This window comes from Mustela lutreola, chromosome 7 (genome assembly GCF_030435805.1).
Source record: "Mustela lutreola isolate mMusLut2 chromosome 7, mMusLut2.pri, whole genome shotgun sequence".
Taxonomy (NCBI): Eukaryota; Metazoa; Chordata; class Mammalia; order Carnivora; family Mustelidae; genus Mustela; species Mustela lutreola.
Genome location: NC_081296.1, coordinates 62,095,888 through 62,121,980, shown reverse-complemented (window position 1 = coordinate 62,121,980; position 26,093 = coordinate 62,095,888). Strand labels below are relative to the sequence as shown.

General features: G+C 35.3%; 1 protein-coding gene across 2 annotated transcripts in view; it reads left to right on the top strand.

Moving 5' to 3' along the window:
* The window catches only part of DPH6 (diphthamine biosynthesis 6), a 181,932-nt gene that overhangs the window by 135,744 nt on the left and 20,095 nt on the right, over positions 1–26,093 (top strand). For both annotated transcript variants that reach the window (XM_059181106.1, XM_059181107.1), the window contains exon 6: positions 11,166–11,227. In XM_059181106.1, coding sequence (XP_059037089.1) covers positions 11,166–11,227 — 62 coding nt within the window. The remainder of the gene's footprint in view (positions 1–11,165; positions 11,228–26,093) is intronic.

The window sequence follows — 26,093 nt, the reverse complement described above, 5'->3', positions numbered from 1 at the left end:
GGCAAAGGGAACGAGCATCAAAATTCAGGAGGTTCAGAGAACGCCCCTCAAAATCAATAAGAATAGGCCCACACCCCGTCACCTAATAGTAAAATTTACAAGTCTCAATGACAAAGAGAAAATCCTGAAAGCAGCCCGGGAAAAGAAGTCTGTAACATACAATGGTAAAAATATTAGATTGGCAGCTGACTTATCCACAGAGACCTGGCAGGCCAGAAAGAGCTGGCATGATATTTTCAGAGCACTAAACGAGAAAAACATGCAGCCAAGAATACTATATCCAGCTAGGCTATCATTGAAAATAGAAGGAGAGATTAAAAGCTTCCAGGACAAACAACAACTGAAAGAATTTGCAAATACCAAACCAGCTCTACAGGAAATATTGAAAGGGGTCCTCTAAGCAAAGAGAGAGCCTACAAGTGGTAGATCAGAAAGGAACAGAGACCATATACAGTAACAGTCACCTTACAGGCAATACAATGGCACTAAATTCATATCTCTCAATAGTTACCCTGAATGTGAATGGGCTAAATGCCCCTGTCAAAAGACACAGGGTATCAGAATGGATAAAAAAACAAAACCCATCTATATGTTGCCTCCAAGAAACACATTTTAAGCCCGAAGACACCTCCAGATTTAAAGTGAGGGGGTGGAAAAGAATTTACCATGCTAATGGACATCAGAAGAAAGCAGGAGTGGCAATCCTTATATCAGATCAATTAGATTTTAAGCCTAAGACTATAATAAGAGATGAGGAAGGACACTATATCATACTCAAAGGGTCTGTCCAACAAGAAGATTTAACAATTTTAAATATCTATGCCCCCAATGTGGGAGCAGCCAACTATATAAATCAATTAATAACAAAATCAAAGAAACACATCAACAATAATACAATAATAGTAGGGGACTTTAACACTCCCCTCACTGAAATAGACAGGTCATCCAAGCAAAAGATCAGCAAGGAAATAAAGGCCTTAAACGACACACTGGACCAGATGGACATCACAGATATATTCAGAGCATTTCATCCCAAAACAACAGAATACACATTCTTCTCTAGTGCACATGGAACATTCTCCAGAATAGATCACATCCTCGGTCCTAAATCAGGACTCAACCGGTATCAAAAGATTGGGATCATTCCCTGCATATTTTCAGACCACAATGCTCTAAAGCTAGAACTCAACCACAAAAGGAAGTTTGGAAAGAACCCAAATACATGGAGACTAAACAGTATCCTTCTAAAGAATGAATGGGTCAACCGGGAAATTAAAGAAGAATTGAAAAAAATCATGGAAACAAATGATAATGAAAATACAACGGTTCAAAATCTGTGGGACACAACAAAGGCAGTCCTGAGAGGAAAATATATAGCGGTACAAGCCTTTCTCAAGAAACAAGAAAGGTCTCAGGTACACAACCTAACCCTACACCTAAAGGAGCTGGAGAAAGAACAAGAAAGAAACCCTAAGCCCAGCAGGAGAAGAGAAATCATAAAGATCAGAGCAGAAATCAATGAAATAGAAACCAAAAAAACAATAGAACAAATCAACGAAACTAGGAGCTGGTTCTTTGAAAGAATTAATAAAATTGATAAACCCCTGGCCCGACTTATCAAAAAGAAAAGAGAAAGGACCCAAATAAATAAAATCATGAATGAAAGAGGAGAGATCACAACTAACACCAAAGAAATACAAACTATTATAAGAACATACTATGAGCAACTCTATGGCAATAAATTTGACAATCTGGAAGAAATGGATGCATTCCTAGAAACATATAAACTACCACAACTGAGCCAGGAAGAAATAGAAAGCCTGAACAGATCCATAACCAGTAAGGAGATTGAAACAGTCATTAAAAATCTCCAAACAAACAAAAGCCCAGGGCCAGACGGCTTCCCGGGGGAATTCTACCAAACATTTAAAGAAGAACTAATTCCTATTCTCCTGAAACTGTTCCAAAAAATAGAAATGGAAGGAAAACTTCCAAACTCATTTTATGAAGCCAGCATCACCTTGATCCCAAAACCAGACAAGGATCCCACCAAAAAAGAGAGCTATAGACCGATATCCTTGATGAACACAGATGCGAAAATACTCAACAAAATACTAGCCAATAGGATTCAACAGTACATTAAAAAGATTATTCACCACGACCAAGTGGGATTTATTCCAGGGCTGCAAGGTTGGTTCAACATCCGCAAATCAGTCAATGTGATACAACACATCAATAAAAGAAAGAACAAGAACCATATGATACTCTCAATAGATGCTGAAAAAGCATTTGACAAAGTACAACATCCCTTCCTGATCAAAACTCTTCAAAGTGTAGGGATAGAGGGCACATACCTCAATATCATCAAAGCCATCTATGAAAAACCCACCGCAAATATCATTCTCAATGGAGAAAAACTGAAAGCTTTTCCGCTAAGGTCAGGAACACGGCAGGGATGTCCATTACCACCACTGCTATTCAACATCGTACTAGAGGTCCTAGCCTCAGCAATCAGACAACAAAAGGAAATTAAAGGCATCCAAATCGGCAAAGAAGAAGTCAAATTATCACTCTTCGCAGATGATATGATACTATATGTGGAAAACCCAAAAGACTCCACTCCAAAACTGCTAGAACTTATACAGGAATTCAGTAAAGTGTCAGGATATAAAATCAATGCACAGAAATCAGTTGCATTTCTCTACACCAACAGCAAGACAGAAGAAAGAGATATTAAGGAGTCAATCCCATTTACAATTGCATCCAAAACCATAAGATACCTAGGAATAAACCTAACCAAAGAGACACAGAATCTATACTCAGAAAACTATAAAGTACTCATGAAAGAAATTGAGGAAGACACAAAGAAATGGAAAAATGTTCCATGCTCCTGGATTGGAAGAATAAATATTGTGAAAATGTCTATGCTACCTAAAGCAATCTACACATTTAATGCAATTCCTATCAAAGTACCATCCATCTTTTTCAAAGAAATGGAACAAATAATTCTAAAATTTATATGGAACCAGAAAAGACCTCGAATAGCCAAAGGGATATTGAAAAAGAAAGCCAACGTTGGTGGCATCACAATTCCGGACTTCAAGCTCTATTACAAAGCTGTCATCATCAAGACAGCATGGTACTGGCACAAAAACAGACACATAGATCAGTGGAACAGAATAGAGAGCCCAGAAATAGACCCTCAAATCTATGGTCAACTAATCTTCGACAAAGCAGGAAAGAATGTCCAATGGAAAAAAGACAGCCTTTTCAATAAATGGTGCTGGGAAAATTGGACAGCCACATGCAGAAAAATGAAATTGGACCATTTCCTTACACCACACACAAAAATAGACTCAAAATGGATGAAGGACCTCAATGTACGAAAGGAATCCATCAAAATCCTTGAGGAGAACACGGGCAGCAACCTCTTCGACCTCTGCCGCAGCAACATCTTCCTAGGAACAACGCAAAAGGCAAGGGAAGCAAGTGAAAAAATGAACTACTGGGATTTCATCAAGATCAAAAGCTTTTGCACAGCAAAGGAAACAGTTAACAAAATCAAAAGACAACTGACAGAATGGGAGAAGATATTTGCAAACGACATATCAGATAAAGGACTAGTGTCCAGAATCTATAAAGAACTTAGCAAACTCAACACCCAAAGAACAAATAATCCAATCAAGAAATGGGCAGAGGACATGAACAGACATTTCTGCAAAGAAGACATCCAGATGGCGAACAGACACATGAAAAAGTGCTCCATATCACTCGGCATCAGGGAAATACAAATCAAAACCACAATGAGATATCACCTCACACCAGTCAGAATGGCTAAAATCAACAAGTCAGGAAATGACAGATGCTGGCGAGGATGCGGAGAAAGGGGAACCCACCTACACTGTTGGTGGGAATGCAAGCTGGTGCAGCCACTCTGGAAAACAGCATGGAGGTTCCTCAAAATGTTGAAAATAGAACTGCCCTATGACCCAGCAATTGCACTATTGGGTATTTACCCTAAAGATACAAATGTAGTGATCCAAAGGGGCACATGCACCCGAATGTTTATAGCAGCAATGTCCACAATAGCCAAACTATGGAAAGAACCTAGATGTCCATCAACAGATGAATGGATCAAGAAGATGTGGTATATATACACAATGGAATACTATGCAGCCATCAAAAGAAATGAAATCTTGCCATTTGCGACAACATGGATGGAACTAGAGCGTATCATGCTTAGCGAAATAAGTCAAGCAGAGAAAGACAACTATCATATGATCTCCCTGATATGAGGAAGTGGTGATGCAACATGGAGGCTTAAGTGGGTAGAAGAAGAATAAATGAAACAAGATGGGATTGGGAGGGAGACAAACCATAAGTGACTCTTAATCTCACAAAACAAACTGAGGGTTGCCGGGGGGAGGGGGTTTGGGAGAAGGGGTTGGGATTATGGACATTGGGGAGGGCATGTGATTTGGTGAGTGCTGTGAAGTGTGTAAACCTGGTGATTCACAGACCTGTACCCCTGGGGATAAAAATATATGTTTATAAAAAATAAAAAAATTAAAAAAAAAAAAACATATGAACAGTTCTACTTGTATATTGATTAGTATTACATGGTATAGAGATATTCATCTGTTGTATGACATCTAGGATGATTTCTCTTTCTGGCTGTTTTGAATAAAAGTACTGTAAAACTTTCAAAAAAAAAAGTTTTAAAAAGAAAAAGAAAAAGAAATCACAGTGAAACAGCAACAAGGTGACATGAAAAGTAACAAATTAGAATTATTGGAAATGAAACATATAGTCACTTAAAAAACAAAAAGCTCAGTGGGCAGAATAAACTCTAGGTGAGCCAAGTCAAAGAGAATGAATGAACCAGGAAAAAAAAAAATTGACCTGGGGCACCTGGGTGGCTCAGTAGGTTAAGCCTCTGCTTTCGGCTCAGGTCATGATCTCAGGGTCCTGGGATCGAGCCTCGCATCGGGTTCTCTGCTCAGCAGGGAGCCTGCTTCCCCCCCCCCCCTCTGTCTGCCTCTCTGCCTACCTGTGATCTTTCTCTCTGTCAAATAAATAAATAAAATCTTTAAAAATATATAAATAATTGACCCAAAAGGCAACATAAAAAAAAAAAAACTTTTAAGAGCAATTTAAAAATATGCAGAACAGTTTGGAAGTCACAATATTTGTGTAATAGATGATTCAGGAAAAAAATAGAAGAAAAGGCAGAAAAACAGTATTTACAAATATAATGACTGAAAATTTTCTAGACTTGAAGAAAAATGTAAGTTTTGGAATTGAAAGTGTGTATTAGGTGCTGTAGAATATTAAAAAAGTAAATATACACCCACACATGTATTAAAATTATGAAATGTCACAAGTACATTGAAAACTACAATTTAGCACAGAAAAAAATTATTATATGGGAATCACTATTAGACTGACAGTATAAATCTTACTAAGAATGACTAATTTCTGAAGAAGTAATATATTACAACTAAACTATTATATATGGTGGGAGTGAAATAGAACATTATCAGCCATCTAAAACCTGAGAATTTACCACTCACAGATCTTCAGTAAAAAAATAAAGAATGGGGGCGTCTGGGTGGCTCAGTGGGTTAAGCCTCTGCCTTCACCTTGGGTCGTGATCCCAGGGTCCTGGGATCGAGCCCCGCATCGGGCTCTCTGTTCAGCAGGGAGCCTGCTTCCTCCTCTCTCTGCCTGCTTCTCTGCCTGCTTGTGATCTCTGTCTGTCCAATGAATAATTAAAATATTAAAAAAAAATAAAGAATGGATTTCAGTTAGAAATAGATTGACTTCCAGGAGAAATGAATGAGAAACAATTGGGAAATGAGACATTGTAAAATATGCTAGTGGGCTTAATTTTTCTTCACAAAAGGATGCAACTAAAAGTTAACACAGTAGCAGCAACCGAAATGGTGGGGCTTATTTAATATCTAGTGAAAACATGCTAACTTCTCTTAGTCAAAAGGGTGCTAAACAAGTTGTTAAATTTATATTCTAAGATTCATAACTTTTAGATAATACATTTAGGCTCTAAATGTGTGTAGGCTTTGAATGAATTTTAAAAATTAAAAGTGATTACTAAAAGAGTGGAAATTCAGTCTATAGCTTCCTAATCAGCAGAGAAAACAAACAGACAAAAATCCTTTCGATACAGCATGAGGCAGAAAATACCAAAGGAACAAATATGTATAAAGCTTAGTAAAACAGGAAATCTATAATAAGTTGATAGAATAAAATGTTAAAAATGTAAAATGGCTAAACTCCATTCTTTAGAGTTGAATTTATAAGACAGGATAAAATTTTTAAAAATCCAGTTATATGTAGTTGATAAATGGCATATGAAAACACAAACACACACACACACACACACACACACACACACACACAGAAAATTCAAGAATAAATTATGGAAAAAATATATGCCAGTAAAATGTTAACAAAATAAAGATGGTGTTATAATGTTGGTAAGTAGAATATAGTATAAAAATCATGTATGAAGATATATGGAGATGAATAGGTCATGACTTGTTGATGAAAGGAATAATCCTATCAGAAAACTTTAGAAATTGCAAGTATATATGCACATAATAACATAGCTCTCAAATACATAAAGCACAAATATTTCAGGAACTTCCATATTGTTTTCCACATTGGCTATAGCATTTTGCTGTCCCACCAACAAAGCACAAGGGTTCCTTTGTCTCCACATGCTCACAGATACTTAAACTCCTGTGTTTTTTATTTTAGTCATTCCAAAAGGTGTAAATTGATACTTCATTGTGGTTTTAATTTGCATTTCCCTGATGATGAGTGATGTTGAGCTTTTTTTCATGTGTCTGTTGGCCATATGTATGTCTTTGGGAAAAAAAAAAATCCATTCAGGTTCTCACTGATTTTTAAATCAGATTATTTGTGGGGGGTTTTGGTGTTGAGTTTTGAAAATTATATATTTTGGATATTAACCCCTTATTGCATATATCATTTGCAAATATTCACTAGTTGCCTTTTTGTTTTGTTGATGGTTTCCTTCACCATACAAATAACTTTTTATTTTGGTATATTCCAGTAGTTGGATTTTGTTTTTGTTTCCCTTGCCTTAGGAGACATATCTAGAAAAATGTTTCTATGCCTGATGTCAAAGAAATTGCTACCTGTTTTCTTCTAGGACTTTTATAAATTTAGGCCTCACATTTAGGTCTAATCCATTTTATTTTTGTTATGGTATAAGAAAGTGGCCCAGTTTCGTTGTTTTACATGTAGCTGTCTGGTTTTCCCAACACCATTTGTTGGATACGTTCTTTTCTCCATTGCATATTCTTTATTCTTCCCTCCTTTGTCATAGATTAATTGACCATAAATGTGTGGGTTTATTTCTGTGGATTGATCTGTGTAACTATAGATCTGTGTTCCATTGATCTATATAACCCTATTTTGTACCAGTACCACACTGTTTTTATCACTGAAGTTTTGTAGTATATCTTTAAATCCATAACTGTGATACCTCCAGCTTTGTTCTTCTTTCTCAAGATTGCTTCGACTATTTGGGGTCTTTTGTAGTTCCATATAATTTTAGGATTATTTGTTCTAGTTCCGTGGAAAATGTTACTGGTATTTTGATAGGGATTGCATTAAATCTGTAGATTGCTTCAGATAGTATGAACATTTTAACAGTATGAGTTCTTCCGATCAATGATCATGGAGTATCTTTCCATTTTTTTGTGTAATGTTCAATTTCATTCATATCGATTTATAGCTTTTGAAGTATTGGTCTTTCACTTCCTTTGTTAAGTTTATTCATAGGTATTTTGTTCTTTTTGGTGCTATTTTAATGGGATTATTTTTCTAATTTTTCTTTCTGCTATCTCATTATTAGTGTATAGGAAGGCAGCACATTATTTGTGTGTTAATTTTGTATCTTGCAACTTTATTAAATCTATACATCAGTTTTAGCATGTTTTTTAGTAGAATCTATAGAGTTTTCTATATTTAATACTATCATGTCATCTGCAAATAATGAAAGTTTTACTTAGTTCTTTTCCAATTTGGATGCCTTTTACTTCTTTTTCTTGCCTGATGGCTGTAGGAATTCTAGTACTATGTTGAATAAAAGGGAAGAGAGTGGACATGCTTGTCTTGTTCCTGATGTTAGGGGAAAATCTTTGTTTTCACCATTTAGAATGAAGTTAGCTGTGGGTTTTTCATATATGGCCTTTATTATGTTGAGCTGTTGCTTTTTTTCTTTTTTTTTTTTGACACAATAACTATTTAAAATGTATTTTTGTTTCAGTGTTCCAAGATTCATTGTTTATGCACCACACCCAGTGCTCCATGCAGTACCCACCCTCCTTAATACCCACCACCAGGCTCACCCAACCCCCCACCTCCCTCCCCTTCAAAACCCTCAGTTTGTTTCTCAGTGTTCACAGTCTCTCATGATTTGTCTCCTGCTCCAATTTCCCCCAACTCACTTCTTTCCTTCTCCCAATATCCTCCATTTTATTCCTTATGCTCCACAAGTAAATGAAACCATATCTAAACCTACTTTGTTGAGTTTTTATCATGAATGAAGATTGTACTTTAACAAGTGTTTTTCTACATCTATTGACATGATCATACAGCCGTTATTCTTTCTTTTGCTAATTTGATGTGTCATGTTGATTGTTTGCAAATACTAAACCACCCTCCCCTGTGTCCCTGGAATAAATCCCACATGATCATGGTGAATGATTTTTTTTCTTTTAAATGTATTGTTGGATTCAGTTTGCTAATATCTTACTGTGGATTGTTATCTATGTTCATCAGAGATATTGGCCTGTAGTTTTCTTTTTCTGTAGTTTAATTATCTGATTTTCAATATCAGGGTAATGTGGGCCTTGCACAATGAATTTGGAAGTTTTCCTTCCTCTTCTAAACTCTTCTTTAAATATTTAGTAGAATTCACCTGGGAAGCCATCTGTATTGGGTATGGTGCTTACTTTTAATAATAATCAGAAAATGACAATTAAAATAAGTGTCTAAAACAATTTTATTTATTTATTTACTTACTTACCAGATTAGCAAAGATTTTAAAATTCAGACACCACTAAATTATATTTGCATTATTGTGCATTATTTAATATTGTGCATTATTTAATGCAATATATTGCATTATTCCTGTTGTGAAATAGGAATTCTCTGTCCTAATAGTAGAAGTACAAATTGGTAATACTGCTTTGGAGAGCAATTTGGCAATATCTAATAGACTTGAAGATTATACACACACACACATGTGCGCGCGCTCACGCACATACATTGCAATAATACAATAATATAATTGTATAATTATATGTATATATTTTCTTGTATCATGGTAATTTCACAGAAAACCATATTTACTGCAGCATACAAAGTACTTGTGGCAAAACAGAAATTAGAAACAACCCAGTGCCTAAATACCTGTCTACTGAAAAATGTAGAATTAAATTCTGGTATATCCATATAGAGGAATAGAATACAGTAATAAAAATGAATGGGCCAGAGCGACAGCAATCAATGTAAGTTAATCTCATTAACAATGTGAATTGAAAAAATCAAGTTAAAGATTATATCATTCACATAAAAATTTAATATATGTGAACAGTATTAAATAGTGTTTAGATACATACATTTGTAGTAAAATTATAAAAGCATAATTAGTAACTCACCAGCTTCAAAAGAGTACTTACCATATGGAAGTGTAGGGGATGTAGATTAAGAGTAGATAGTTATACTGTGACATTCTATTGTGTTAGTAGTGTTTATTTCTTTAAAAAAATGTTGTAGAGAAAATATGGTACAATGTTAATGCTTATTAAATCTGGGTGATGATTACATGAGTGTTTCTTTCAAAGTATTTCATTTACTTACTCATTCTAAATATGGAATTGCTAAATTGTGATGAAAGTAGAGGAACTAGACAGAGTCAGTGATTGGTTCATCTAAATGTTCACCCATCTCCTTGAAATTTTAATTTTAGTGAATACACCATGAGAATTAGATTGCTGTGAAAGGAGGTGAGACAAAAAGTCTGTCCAGTGCTATTGGTCTGAGTTGTTTGCTTTGAGTTTCACCTAAAAATACTCAGTGGCAGAAGAGTTTTCGATCTTGGCCTGACTTCCCTTCTTCTCATATGTGATATAAGAAATAACATGTTACCAAAAAAAACATCCAACTAGAAGCAGAAAATTATTGATCAGTTTGTGTAATTAATAGCTAAATAATTTAAACCAGTAAAAGTTAAAAACAACTCATTTAAATGAGGCTAAGTCAATACACGCATTACGTATGTAAATATCTAAATATATTATGAATGTAATATCTAAAATGAATTCTTTCATTTCATAGCAGATTTGTAGTATGTGACTTTTTCTTCCTGGCAAGTTAGTTTTGGTATGTGGGAAGAGTTTATTGCCCATACTTGTCTGCCTGTACCTTATCACCTACATCAACTCTACTATATAGTTGAACATCTTTATCTAAGATTATACACATGCTGTTGGCACAATAATGATTTTTCAGAGTTGTTTCTATCTTTGCTTAGAAAACATTATCATGCAAATGGTCATTGAAATGAAACATCATTTAATTTGATAATACAATTATTTGTGCCCATATATGTGTCCTTTTATGAAGTGAATTAATTATATAGGCATAAGGGTCTACCGCTCTTCTATTTTCTACTCTTATTCTCTAAGTTAGAATTTTAAAGTTTAGATAAAACAGGAATACATAAGAAAATTCTCACTATTGTCCATGCATAAAATAGTCATAATAATTAAAATACCAAGGACATAAATGTCCTATCTTTGAAATGATACCTGTTTTTCCATCCAAATTACAATTGCTCAAAAATGAATTAAAACAATGCATCTGGAAGTTGACACAATGCAATGAAATGATTTAGCATGGAACTTATTTTTCAGGAGCAAGAAAATCCCCTGTTCCAAGGGGAATAGAAAAGTAAATACTAGCCAAATACATTTTACTTTAGGATCAAAGCAATTTGAAATATACATATACTGGTTTCCTAAGCAAGGAGAGGCAAAGGGAACAGGGAAATGTGTCTTCCAATCTAATAATTATCTTAAAAAAAAAAATTTAATCTTTCTTGGCAGGTTTAGATCCAGATAAACATCTTGGAAAAACCCTGGATCAAATGGAACCTTATCTCTTAGAGGTAAGAATTTATACTATTTCTCAAAATATAGGCATCTAAAGGAAGAAAAAAAAATAAGGCCATGATATGATGATTATAAAATTAATTTTATTTTGGAAAAATTCTGATAACATTCATGATATAGTTTTGTGAAAAAAATTCAACTTCTAATGGATATGAAAATATCTGAAATTAGAAGTAAGCTATACCTAAAATAAAACTGTCCTGTCAGGTTTCTTTAATTAACATGGACATTGTATGCTATATAGGAAGTACTATACTCCTAAAGTAGCTGATAGTCTCTGTGATTAGATGCTTTTCAATCAGAAATGTGAGTAGAAACTTCCTTCAGAGATGATCTAATCTAACCTGTTCTCTTTTACCAATTAGGAAATTAACTTGCAGAGTAGCAAAAAAATTATTTTAAGGTTTCAAATAACAATCATTTGACCCATGTCATTGTCAAATCCTTAATGTGTTCTAAGCTTTAAAGAAAGATTTAGTTATTTTTATTTTTTTCTATTAACTGTTATTATTTTATGAGCATTTGGGGCAAATGCTTTCACATGCCAGTGACAACTAAAGGAGTATAATGATGAGAGTATTTTATTTCACAATAATGATGGGAAAAAATGAAAATTATCCTGCTTCTATGAAAAAGAACTGAACTCCTTTAGTAAGTTTTCATGTTCCCTTCCCCCTCTCTTAATTTATCAACATTGTCGGGGTGCCTGGTGGCTCAGTGGGTTAAAGCCTCTGCCTTCGGCTCAGGTCATGATCCCAGGGTCCTGGGATCGAGCCCCGCATCGGGCTCTCTGCTCAGTAGGGAGCCTGCTTCCTCCTCTCTCTCTGCCTGCCTCTCCACCTATTTGTGATCTCTTTCTGTCAAATAAATAAAATCTTTAGGAAAAATTTATCAACATTGTCTCTAGATGTCTATTAATACAATTACTGTGATGTGCTGGCAGATACCTTCATTACTTCGTAAAGTACCTTCTTTACTAACCTTATAGTCTTTGGATTTTCTTTCAGCTCTTTGTACTTGATTATCTTATGGTTTATCAATATGTACCAAATGCTTAGAAATTTCTGAAATGTTCATCTCTTTTTCACTAAATATCAGTAAGCATCTAATATATCCGAGACAAATAGTAAAAATAAAAATGAAATGAGCATATAATTGTGACAAGTTATATTTGATTTCTAGATAATTTAGTGTCACTTGTTTAAGTCAATCTAACAGACATGGTTGCTTTTTATGCTACTCTGACAGAACTTTTCTCACAGCAGTTTGTGCTATGGCCAACATTACATCTATGTTCATATCTATTCCCTATCATCAGATTAAATTTTGCTTCTGAAAAAAAATGTAGGTAAATAATGAAATTAAATTTATTGGGGTAAAAAAAAGAGAACTTCAGAAATGAGAGACTGGAGCTTTAGCAAAAGAGCTTTTTGTAAGCTACTCCATAAATTTAAAGTTATGAGTTCAGGTGTCCAGTATGTAGAGGTTCTTTCTAGAATAGGCGTATAAGGCCTGGGATTGCCATGATGTTGATTATGAGTTAATCTGGATATTATCATAGAATATTTAAACACGAAAATTGAAGAAATCATTTTATTCAATCTTCAGTATGGCCAGGCAATCTCATATTTCTCTGGAAAAATTATCTACCCATTATCTATAATGGCTATTGCATTCCTTCTCTACTCTCCTCTAAATTCAGTCCCCTTCACCATTCCCCTCACTTTTGAGTGGATGGTTTGTTTCTTCACAAAGAATATGGGAGCCATCACCCTGGAAATTCCTCTGCCTCTGAGCACCACCCCTGCTACCTTACCCAGGCACATTGTTGCTCCTGTAACTGGGAGAAGAGCACTTCCTCCCACATATGGCTCACCGCCTTCCTGTTCTCTGGATCCCATTAGCAGCAATCACTCACCCTCTCCAATAACTTCCTCCTCTCTCTCTTTACTCTCTTTCACTTCCTATTGAAACATGCACCATCTCTCCCATTCTGAAAATTCCTTCCCTCCACTCTAGTTATTCCTCTAGCTACTTCTCTTCTTTGCTTCAAAACCAAAAGTTTCAGAGTATTATCCATGTTGATTTTCAGTGCTTCTTCATGTCTCAGATGCCTCGTGTACCTGGAGCCTGGCTTCTCCTTCCACCTCTAAATGGATACAGCTCTGACAAAGATCATGCATGATCTCCATTTTACCAAACCCAACCAACACTTCTTAGCCCTTATTTGTTCATTATAAACACTCCTCCTTAAAATGCTTCCATCAGCATCTGTGATGCCACATTCTCCTAGTTTTTTCTCTTTTGTTCTGGTCACTCTTAGCCTCTATAGCCAGTTCCTAACTGCCTAAGCTCCGTTTTCACTCTATCATCTTTTTCTGGATGATCTCAGTCAATCACATGGCTTTAAAAGCTATCTATATTCTGATGACTCCCAAATATTTCTAGCCCAAATTTTCTAAGTCTTTGTGCCTAAAGTCATGGCAAATTAAATCTCCATGAACTTCATTGTGGCCCTTTATATCCGTCACTTTTTGCCATTACTTTTGTCATCATCTTAGTTCAGTAATTGTCAGTTCAGGCCTAGAGTATTACTAACAACTCCAAATTCACCTCTACCTTCCATTTTATTTCCCAAAGATTTCATTTGGCCTACTACTTGAAGATATCTGTTTTAATATATTCTACTGTTGTTGTGTCACTCACTCGCTTCAAGACTTTGAGTCCCCATTGCTTATTGGCTAAAATCCAAATTCTTTAGACTTCTCTTTCTGTTACTTACTCTGGCCAACCCATTAGTTTTGTCTTGTTTTTTCTCTCTCTCCAGAATATATTGTAAGTCCAGGCACTTCTCTCAGTCTCTCTTGCTACCACCACAAGATAATCATCTCTTGTCTGGAATACTTCATCAACCCCTCACTGGTCGGCTTACTTCCACCATTGCCCTGCTATGATCCATTATTCATACAGATGCCAGAGTAATTTTTTTTAAGTGTAAATCAGATCACATCGCTGCTTTGTTTAAAGTTTAAATAGTTTCTCATTGCAATTAGAATAACATCCAAATTCCTATGAGATCACAACTGATGAAACTGTTTATGATCAGCATCCTTATTTGCCACCAACTTCTATCTCACTCACTGAGCCAGAGCCACAGATGCCTCCGTATGACTGAAATACACTTTAGTCACCCGTTTTCTCCTTAGGACTTTGTTCTGCCTCAAATGTTTTTTGCCTTCAGAGCATCACATGGTTAATGCTTTCTCATAATTTAAGTGACAACTCAAACGATACCTTCTCAGGAAAGCTTTCCGTGACTATCCCAGCTAACGCAAATCTTTATAAGTTATCTCTACAAATTGTCTATCTGCTTGCATGTATACTATCTGTCACCCTTTCACCCACCCCACCAGAATGGAAGCTCTAATAATCCTACCAAGATTTTGGCAAAGACATCTTTAGTTCTTTCATTCGTGTGTTCATCTGTCCCATCTATCCATTCTCTGCTCTCATCCTTAAGATACTTCATATTTATTGAGGACCTGTTACATGGCAAATGCTGTGGCAAGCACTAGGGCTACATGATGAATTAAACAAGATCCTTGTTCTAAAGGAGCTTAAAGTCTGCCATAGTTGTTCTCAGACGGGAGGGTGAAGTTTATTTGGGACGTTGTTAAAATATACACTCTTTTCCCACCCTAAGAATGACCAGGAATCTAATCTTTAAACAAGCACTAGATAATTCTAACACAGTGATCAAATATATCATCTCCTAGTTCTTCAATACCAGTAACACATTTTAGGCACTTTATTTCTAGATTTCTCTGAAAGAATGTAAGCCTTCTTGAAACCGTTGTCATCCATTGGCTTCTGCTACTTACTTCTGAAAGCTTTCTGAGTATTTTCTTCACTTCCTTTCAGGGCTTACTGTATATATTCCACCCCTTATAAGTTGTTGTTCCATCCGTAGCCTTACCCCTGTTGTGATATTAAATACTTCCATGACTTCAGTTACCAGTTTTATTTTTATGACAATTAAGTGTGTTCCTCCACCACCTCCTCCACCTCCAGACATCTTCCTCTTAGATGTACTCAATCATTTCAACCTCAGCTGTGCAGAACTGAACATTTCTTTGCGGACATATCTATGCCATTTTTGTGTGTCCTGACAGTGAAGGGTTCCATTGTCTACTCAGTTGTTCGAGACCAATAAAAAGTGAATTGCAATAAATTATTTCATATATTCCATTATTCACAAATAAGGCCCCAGCTCCTTTGAATTCTACCTTCTTAATATCTTACAATCTGTCCCATTGAATCCTCATTGTCACTGCATTAAGGTTTCCCCCAGGTTATTACAATCTTCTAGCTCAAGTCTATCTATCTCCTCCCTACTTTACCCCTTGTCAATCCAAAGGCCTGTCATCATCATACATGTGAGGGGCAAATCTGATCATGTTGTTGTTCCCCATTCCCTCAAAATAAAATTTTGCATTATTCCCCATTCCCTCAAATAAAATTTAAACTCCTTAACACCATCTACCCTTGAGGAAAAAGAGTCTTGTAAGATAGGCAGTCTCCTACATCCATCCTATTCTTCATGAGTTTAGAACTACTAATAGTTTCCCTAAACTGAGTACTTCCTTGTACCTCCATGTTCTACTCCCCGTCTCTGCAGACTTTTCTCTCCTTTACTCAACTAAATCCAATCTGTCTGAAAGTCTAAGCTTTAAACTCTAGCTTAAATAAGCCTCATTTGAGGTGTGTGGATGGCTCAGTTGGTTAAGCATCTGCCTTTGACACAGGTCATGACCCTGGGTCCTCTTCAAGCCCTGCATCGTGCTCCCGAGCCTCCTTCTCCCTCTCCTTGTGCCTGCTGCTTCTCCTGCTTGTGCTCTCTCTCCCTCTCTGCCAAATAAATAAACAAAACCTTTATAAATAAATAAACTTCCTTTGAGCTGACATTTTCTTCTTTGACTCCCAGTCTATAGCACTTCTCATGCTATCTGGTTTTTTCTAGTGGTTTATTATAACATTAAAGCATGTGATGTGTAAAAAATAAATTTAAACACTATCAAATAATCAAAAATCTTCCACTGACTACCTGCCCCCCCATTTTCTTTTCCAGAATAACCACTCTTCTCTGTTGTGAGGTATCTCTTCAAAAACATTTTTTGCATATGTAAATATATATGCATGTGTTTATTCATTTTTACCAAAATTAGAACGTATTGTACATCATTCTCCATCTTCCATATTAACACAAAAGGATTCAGATGGTTTGTTTTTGTGACTTCATATATGGATAATATATTGAGCCTCTTCTTTATTGATGGGCTTTGTTCCTTACTGCTTTCTTTCATGTCTTTTGCTACTTCAAATAATGCTAGAGTGAACATTACTGTACATATATTTTAGGACATGTGTGAGTTTCTCTGTAGGATAAAATCCTATAATGGAAATACTGGGTCAGAATGTCTGTATGTTTTTAATTGCAATAGACATTGAAGACATCCATTTTCAGTTATGGTGGAATAACTTAAATCAGACCAATTCTCCCAGTTAAAACAATTAGAATAGTTGCATGGAATTAAAACAAAAATAATTTTGGAAGGCATTAGGAAATTACAAAAAATGAGAAAATTTGAGGGGCCAGAATTCCAGTGAGAACAGAGCCTCTAAATCCTTAAGACTTTTCTTTTTTTTCTTTTTTTAAGATTTTATTATTTATTTGACAGGCAGAGGTCACAAGTAGGCAGAGAAGCAGGCAGAGAGAGAGGAAGGGAAGCAGGCTTTGCTGCGGAGCAGAGAACCTGATGTGGGGCTCAATCCCAGGACCCTGGGATCATGACCTGAGCTGAAGGCAGAGGCTTTATCCCACTGAGCCACCCAGGCGCCCCCCCCCTTAAGACTTTTCTAATTCAAAAAATGACACAGGGATACCAAGAAGTTAAGGAGAGAACTCCAGCTGAGAAGCTGAATAGGGCTTTCAGCAGCTTCATAGCGCTAAGGAAATAAAACCTGGTTAACCCTCCAGGTATACTATGCAGCCATCAAAAGTAATGAAATCTTGCCATTTGGGACAACATGGATGGAACTAGAGCGTATCATGCTTAGCGAAATAAGTCAAGCAGAGAAAGACAACTATCATATGATCTCCCTGATATGAGGAAGTGGTGATGCAACATGGGGGCTTAAGTGGGTAGGAGAAGAATAAATGAAACAAGATGGGATTGGGAGGGAGACAAACCATAAGTGACTCTTAATCTCACAAAACAAACTGAGGGTTGCTTGGGGGAAGGGGGTTGGGAGAAGGGGGGTGGGGTTATGGACATTGGGGAGGGTATGTGCTTTGGTGAGTGCTGTGAAGTGTGTAAACCTGGCGATTCACAGACCTGTACCCCTGGGGATAAAAATATATGTTTATAAAAAATAAAAAAGTTAAATAAAAAAAAAGAAATTAAAAAAAAAAAAAACCCTCCAGGTATTCAGTCAACTCCTGAATGGGTTATACCCTAGGGCTTAGAGGCAACCAGAAATAGTCCAGCCCTTGCAAATACTTATATCCAGCTTTGAATCATATCAACTCTAGACTGAATTGAAGTGATCTCATGCTCCTCGTATTGCCCATTTCTCTCTTTAAAAAGATAACATGATTCAGAGCCTCAGGTTATCTCTAAAACATTTTACACAGAATTCAGCAGACAATCAGATATGGTCAGCATATGAGGAGATCCAATGAGATAACTGAAAACAAGAGAAAACACATACACTAGAAATGGTTTCAGAGGATGCATATGATCAAATTTTCAGATGACTGTGGCATTGGGTGGGAAGATGAACTATTTTAGGGGCAATTTGGAATCTATATAAGTCAATCAAATAGAATTCTAGGACTTAAAATACAAAACGTGAAATTAAGAACACAGTACATGAGTTTACCAGTAGATTTGATAGAGTTGTATAGATAATTAAAGACCCAGAAACTAGGGTGATATAAACCATCCAGGCTGAAGCACAAAGAAAACAGGATAGAAAGTAAAGAGAAAACTATGAGATGTAAGGGAGAGAAGTTTGTCATACCTGTAACTGGGGTTGCAGGAGTAAAGGAGAGAGAGGAGGTGGAGGCAGCATAAATGTCCATTTCTGGAAGAGCAGATGGTTAAAATGTGGTGAGTACGTGTTATGAGATACAAGTCTGCAGTTAGAAAAATACATTCATTGTGCACATAGCAGCAAAGTGTTGAATGCATAAAAGTAACATTGAAAGGAATTAAAAATACAGGCACACAAAATAATAATATAGACAAAAGTTGCATATTAAATACTTTTAAGTGTTGGCCTGTGATAAGGGAAAAAAGAGAGCTAAAGTATACAAATAAATTGTAATTAGAAAAAAACAACATAAGGTACCTACATATTGCTGAAAATTTGAGATATAATAAAGTTATAGAGAAGTATAAAAAGCATAGTTTTTCTGTCCTGTAACGCACATGGCTAACATGTTGGTGTACTCTGTAATGGTTTATTTCCTAAGAGTTTTTCACACAAGTTCACATAGTTAAATAGTTGTACATATTTTATTTACATAATTAGGTTGGACTGTACATACAGTTTGTGTCCTTTGTTCTCCTAGCATTACGTTGTATTTATTTTCCCATGTAACTGAATATACTAAGAAAATGCATTAATTAATGGTTATATGGATTCCATCATATTTGCATCCCACATATAAATGTATTTTGACAGATTCAATGAATTGCCTCTTATTAGAAATATTTGTTATTTCTAAATTATTATAAACAATGTTACATACTTTAAAATTTTTATAAACAATGTTATAATTATGATCTTTCCTAATAAATCTTCCTATACATTTCTGATTATTACTTGCTTCATATGAATTCCTAGGAATATTATTCCTGGGTCAAAAAATACTTGAAGGATTGTACATTTATTACTCTAAATTAACTATGGAATAATGATAGTTATTCCTTCTTAAACTTCTGCAGTTTCCAAAATTATCATCTGATAAGTGAACAAATGGAGTCTAAAATTATTTTATCCTTTGTCAGTTTTCCCCCCAGGACTATTTATTTTCTCATTATTCAAAAAAGTAGATGAATTTTAATATATGAGTTGCATCAAATTATAAAGGTTTAGAACTGTTCCTTAAATGTTCTCAAAAGTATTCTTATTTTTTGTTATTTTACAAGGTTTGTTAAAGTTTGTACTCTCAAATAGGTCTTCAACAAATATGTGCTTTGTCTACTTTTATGTATTTAGTAAGTGCTTTTTAGTGTATTTGGTAAGTATGTAGTGTATTTAGTGTATTTAGTAAGTGCTTACTAAGCAGCATACTGTGTGCTAAGTGCTTTTTATGACTTACTTTATTTGATCAACTAACTTATGAGGTTGTGACTGTTGATATTTACATTTTACAGATGAGGGATCATTCAGAGGGTGAGTTACTTTTTCCACAGTCACACAGCTGGGAAGTAGCAAATGTTGAATATGTGCTTAAATCTATCTGATTTTAGAACCTATTCTCTTTTGTATTCTTAAAAGTCATTTTGAGGATTAAAAGAATTATATCATTTTCTTAATTTTAAGGCATGAAATAAATAGTCTTTAGTTAGTAGTGATACTGTTGGTTTTACCAGCAGCAGAATAGCATAAAGGTGATGGTTGAAGCCACAGAGTGCATAGGCTATACCCAAGGGAATAAATTGATTAAGAATATATTACAGATATTCATGAGGGATATTTATAATTTAGGAGCAGCAGGAAGGTGTCAGAATAGCTTAACAGTAGCTTAGAAACATACATAGTATATATATCATAGTATCATGCCACATAAAATTTGGAAAGGGTAAGGTCATTGTACTCTCCCAGTGAACTACTATTCATACTGAGTTACCAAGAAACATAGCCATCATCCATTTAGTTTCTCAATGCAGAAAGCTGGCAGTTTTCCTTAATTCTTTTTGAACTTTCCTCACTCCTCCATTCAGTTAATCACTGATTCAGCCTCCTAACAATATCTCTCAAAATATCTGCCCTCTCCTCTCTGTCCTCACTGCTGTTTCCCCAGTTCAGGAAATCTTCACCTCCTGCCTAGATTACTCCAGCAACTTCTCAGTTCTTTGTGCTTCTTGACTTACTCCCCTCCAGCCCATTCCCCACTGTGCAACCAGACTGTTTCTAAAAGATAAATGTGAGCAGTTCAGCTTTCTGCTTAAAACTTATCATGGGTTCTCACTGACCTTAGGATAATGACTTAGCATAACTTATGAAGCCCCATAAGATCTGTTCTCTTTCTAGTCTTTCTCATCTCACTGTTATTTATCTAGTTGTAATCTAGCTGTTCCATACTTACTTTAGTTTCTAGTACCCATCATGTGCTCTGGGACTTAACATATGTCATTTCCTCTGGAACAGTCTTTCCTTCTCTCTTGTCTTCTCTCTTTCCCTCGGCCTCTCCCTCTCCCTTTTAGCCTTTTCTGGTTAACTCATTCTTCAGATAGCAGCTTAGGTTTTACTTTGAGAAGCCTTTTGGTTCCTTCTGGTTAGCTACTGTACTTTACAATCCCTCAGCATCTCATGCATCCACCAAAGCAATCACTACCCATTATTGTAATTTCTTGTTTAACTTTCTGTCTCTACCTTCAGACAATAAGTGGCTCTGTGCAGAATTTTTTATATCTGCTCTCATCATTATCCCCAGCATCTGAAACAATACCAAACCTATAGTAGATACTTGATAAATACTTCTTGAATAAGTGCTATGAATGATTATATGCAGCATGAAATTGTTTTGTATGTTAAGCATATCATTTATAAAATGAAATTTTAGCAGTTATTATAAACCTCAGGGTTTTCTATAGGTGGCGAGAGGATGAAGTGTGGTTTGATTTGACTTTTTTTTTTAATTCTAATTTTTAAATGATTAACATATATGAGGCAGGTTTAAAAGAAGAAAAAAATCTAGATTTAATAAGAAATTCTCACAATTGGGTTTATTATAGTCTTTTAAAGGGATAAAAATTAAGTGGAAACCAGATGCCCTTAACATTTTCAACTCAATAAACAGTAGCATTCAAATGGAATTATTATGAGTATGAATATTCATCTATATAAAAAAGTATGTCAGAGAAAATAGAATCATATAAGTAATTTCCTTTTCATTTACTAGAAATTCAGAATTTTTAAATGTTCAGACTCCAAGGCATTCTTATAATCCATGAAATGACCCAAGTCAGCCACATCTGTTCAAAATGCTTTTTAAAATGCTCATCTTGGGTGCCTGGGTGGCTCAGTGGGTTAAGCCGCTGCCTTCGGCTCAGGTCATGATCTCAGGGTCCTGGGATCGAGTCCCGCATCGGGCTCTCTGCTCAGCAGGGAGCCTGCTTCTCTCTCTCTCTGCCTGCCTCTCCATCTACTTGTGATTTCTCTCTGTCAAATAAATAAATAAAATCTTTAAAAAAAAAAAAAATGCTCATCTTAACATAAGTTAGATGGCAAACCGGTGTTAACTTTCCCTGTAAGCTTTATCTAAAAGAGAACACAGCACAATTTAGATATATGTGAAGCAATGAACATGCTTTTATGCAATGAAAATTACATTGTATAATTAATAAAAAATGATCTTCTTTTATTAATAATCCAACTGGTTAGAAAACAGCAACGTATTTCTTTTCAACTGTTTAAGATCCGTTAGAACTTTTATTTTATCTGTTGTATTAGCTTTATATCTTTGTATTCATACAAAGGTTGGGACCAAATTGTGGGTGTCAGACAAAATAGTATGTGTGTTCATCTTACCCAGTGGTCAGCTGGTCCAAATCTTTTTCTATATAACATTCTCCAAATCGCTAAAAGTGGGGGTTGAGGGGAATGGGACATCACTGATTCAGTGGCTAATGAGATAAGGAAAAAATTGACTATCACATGTGAATTTTATTTACTCTTTCAGATTTCCAACACCAGAGGATAAAAATGCAATTTCTAAGGGTAGAGAAAAAGAAGTCAGTAACTTTCCCTGCCCTTTGGCTTGGTAAATTCTGATTAGGAATGGCTTTATTTCTGGTTCAGATTAGATCTATCAGTTTATGTCTATCAGGCCCTTTTCTGGAAGCATGCATGGGTATCTGGACCATAAGGAGGGCACCCCATTGGTCACTAAATACTGTGAGCTACATGCCACAAGAAATAAGCTAGGAGAGTGTCTAAGGGATTTAGAAAGTGGTTTCAAAGGAAAAGTCACACATGAAGAATTTCGAGTTCAGGAGGTATATAGTGACACAATGTAGAAATACATTATAAGGCAGCACAGGATAGTCACACAGATAGTAGTAACAAGGGCAATTCCTTTTAAGTTGAAGAGAAGGAAACTAAATGTTGGGATTTGTCACTTTTTATTTCATTTTATAAGATTTAGTATCAAAAGATCTTTCTGAATTTTTATCTATTGTATTGGCTTTATCTCTTTATATCCATGCAAAGGTTGGGGTCAGATGGCTGAAATGTCAGTCAGTCTACAGAGTTTGATTTTATTGAATAGGTAATAGTCACCAAAAAGTTTTAAGCAGATGAGTGCCATGGTCATTTATTGTTAAGGAAAGTTCGTGATGATAATATGTAGGATAGATTGGGAGCTATGAAAACTAAGCAGGAAGACAAGAGATAACAAATGTGAAGTGATCATGAAAGATGTTAGAAGTCATTTGTTCACTTTATCCATCTTATTTACTGCCATGCCCCGAGTATATATATTCTATATACTAGGGGCACTTAGTAAGTAATGGGTAGAGATTTGTTGATTCAGTAAATGAATTAATGAAATTTTTTTAAAAATATAGGCTCTGTGGCAAAAGGAATGACAGAAGGAAAGGAAGGAGTTAAGTCCTTCAGTATTTCAAGCATTCAGGTTGATTGAACCATTACAGAAATAGAGAAATGAGGAGGAAGAAATAGTTATGAGAAGAAAATCAAGAACTTTGTTTTATTCATTTTAAATTTAAGACAAGGCTCAGAAGTAAAACACTCAGTAAGAATTTTGAGTGGGGACTAATAGATAGAAGAGAGGTTGGTGGCTAGGGTTTTTGCTTTGAGAACCATATGCACAGAAGTAAGACATATAGTAATGATCATAATCCTCAAAGAAGGGAGTACATAGATAAAAGAACAGAAAGCCCAAGGGAAGGGCAAATCTAATAGAGAAAAAATGCCATGTGTTGAGTGTTTTCCTCTGCACTAGGGACTGAGTTAAAGGTTTTGCATGTATCATTTATCTGTTTGAACAGTCACAACATGCCCAAAACAGTAGGTATTACCTAGGAAAATGGAAATCCAGAGAAGTTAAGTAATTCATTCCAGGTCCTTTGCGTAGTAAGTGTCAGAGTCAGGGTATGAACCTAGATCTATCTATCCCTGGTTTCCATCTTTGCTGAAACTACTCTCTGTTCATGAATTTCATCTATCTTTTTCACTAAATCCTTTAATATTTTTATATATAATTAATATAATTTATATATTATTCATAATATAAATATATAATATATAAATAGCATAAAATATATATAAATTATATATTAAATATAGAAATATATAGATATGGAGATAAAAATGATGTATGAATATATAAATTAAAATATATATGTATTTATAATATAAATATAAAATATGAATTATATATTTATAATATTTTAATATTTACAGTAGTTACATTATAGTCTTTGCCTATTGAGTTCAGTATTTGATTAATGTTAGATCTGTTTCTATTTTTCTGTTTTTCTTTTGATTATAAGTCACAGTTTTCACTTTTTGACGTCTTTTTTTTTTTTATTTATTTTGTGGTAGATACTCAATAAAAAAGAACAGGAGAGACTAAAGTAATTAATATTTACCCCCCAAAAGCCACGTCCCTTCCTCTGTCTGACAGATAGTCTAGGGTGTTTATTCTGTTAATTCCCAGTTGAGCTGGGTCTGACCTGAGTTGCATTTTGTTTCAGTTTACCACTTGTTTCAAATGCTTTCATTTATCAGGGCTTGCGATCTATGCTTCAGTGAGTCTAGATATCTCTGTCTCTGTCTCTCACTCTTTTTCCTCCCATCCCCTCTTCTTCCTCTCCTCCCCTTCCCTCTCTCCTTTCTTTCCTCCCTCCCTCTCCCCCTGCTTTACTGTCCTGCCACAGGTTCTTTGTGCCTCTTCACAGGCTTATTGCTCTAAGCCTCTCCTTGCCTTCCTCCTGACCTTCCAAGCCTTGGAAAAAAATCTTAGCCTTCCTCCCTGTCTCCAGCCTTTGGCACAGTGAAATCTCACATGTCAGTGCACCTGGTTAAGGCCTTTAGGAAAGAATTGGCAAGCTATGGGAAAGAACTGGTAGGCTATACAGACTCCCCAGGTCTCCTCAGGACTCTAAGAAGCAATCACAAATGTCCACAGATGGTCCTGTATTCAACTTCTTTCTACACGCACTGATAGAAATCCCTAGTCTGTGGAAGTATGCTGTTTGCCCATTGAGAAGGTGGCTGTTGATGTTTACTCACCTAGAAAAGGCTCACCTTGATCTGGAATTTAGTCCATCCAGACTTCTTTGCATTCTCAGCTCTCCATATGTAAAACAAAAAAGCATGATTTTGTAACTTGTTTAGCATATTTTTGCTGTTATAGTGAGAATAACTATCTACTTCTGCTTTTTACATACTAACTGAATTTTTTACATACTAACTGAAACTGTTCAATATATTTTAATCATTAATGAATATTAGACCTCAGTAAAGAAATAGACAATGTGAAAAACTTGTTTTTTACTTTTCAATATAGTTTGCTGTTTTATGTACTTAAATTATGAAAAAAATCATGACAATTCAGTGAGAAACTAAACTTTAGAAAAACTGTTACCTATTTAGCATTTTCAATGACAATAAGACTGATGGAGAAATTTATCAAAGGGAATTGTAAAACTGTATTGGGAATGATTGTTAGCATCTAATAATGGCAATTTTGAGTTGAAGCAAAACACAGACCTGAGACAGATTAGAAATAAAGTTGCAACTTTCTGTGAACAGTGTATTAGAAACACATACTTAACAGGCTTTATGAAACTAAATGGAATATTTTGTACCCAAAACATGTTTCCGGAATGTGCACGTCTAGATTCTCCCACTTCCTAAACTGACCCTTTCTATAACAGGCATACATCATGCTTTTGTGCTGCAAGGATGTCAATTTCTAAGAGAATACTAGGTCTTAGCAGAAGATTCATTACAGAAAGTGGTTGACTAGCATGGGTTTTGCTTCTTCAGAAGCTTTTTGCAGAACATCAAAGGGTCTTGAAGTTGGCCAAAAGTAAGCCAATAAAGAAGGATTTTTCTCTGAGGACTTAGGTCTGTTAGAACTTGAAGCTAGTAGAGTTTAGAGTGGCTGCAAAAGACATCCTAAGGATTCAGAAACTACTTCTTGGTTCATCAGCTATAGAAACCACTGAGCTCTTTATTCAGATTTCTTGACCTAGAATTTGTATTCATGCTAATGAATCAGTAAATGAAAGGGAGGAGAGATTGTGTGTGTCATTTATAGAAGCAACATCACTGTTTCATTATTGTGTGGTGTTGAAATACATGGTGTATATATTTGATAAGCTTTAAAAGACCAGGGGTGTTGTCTTGTTTACTTGCGGATCTTCCTCATCCCACACAAACTTTCTAATAATCATTGTTCAATAAATACTGGTTGAAGAAGTGATATGAATTAATATTATGGAAATATTTTGTGTGAACTGAAAATATCACTGGATACATACAAATTTTAGATTTCCAAGTACTGACAGTCTTTTTTTAAATTTTTTAATTAACATA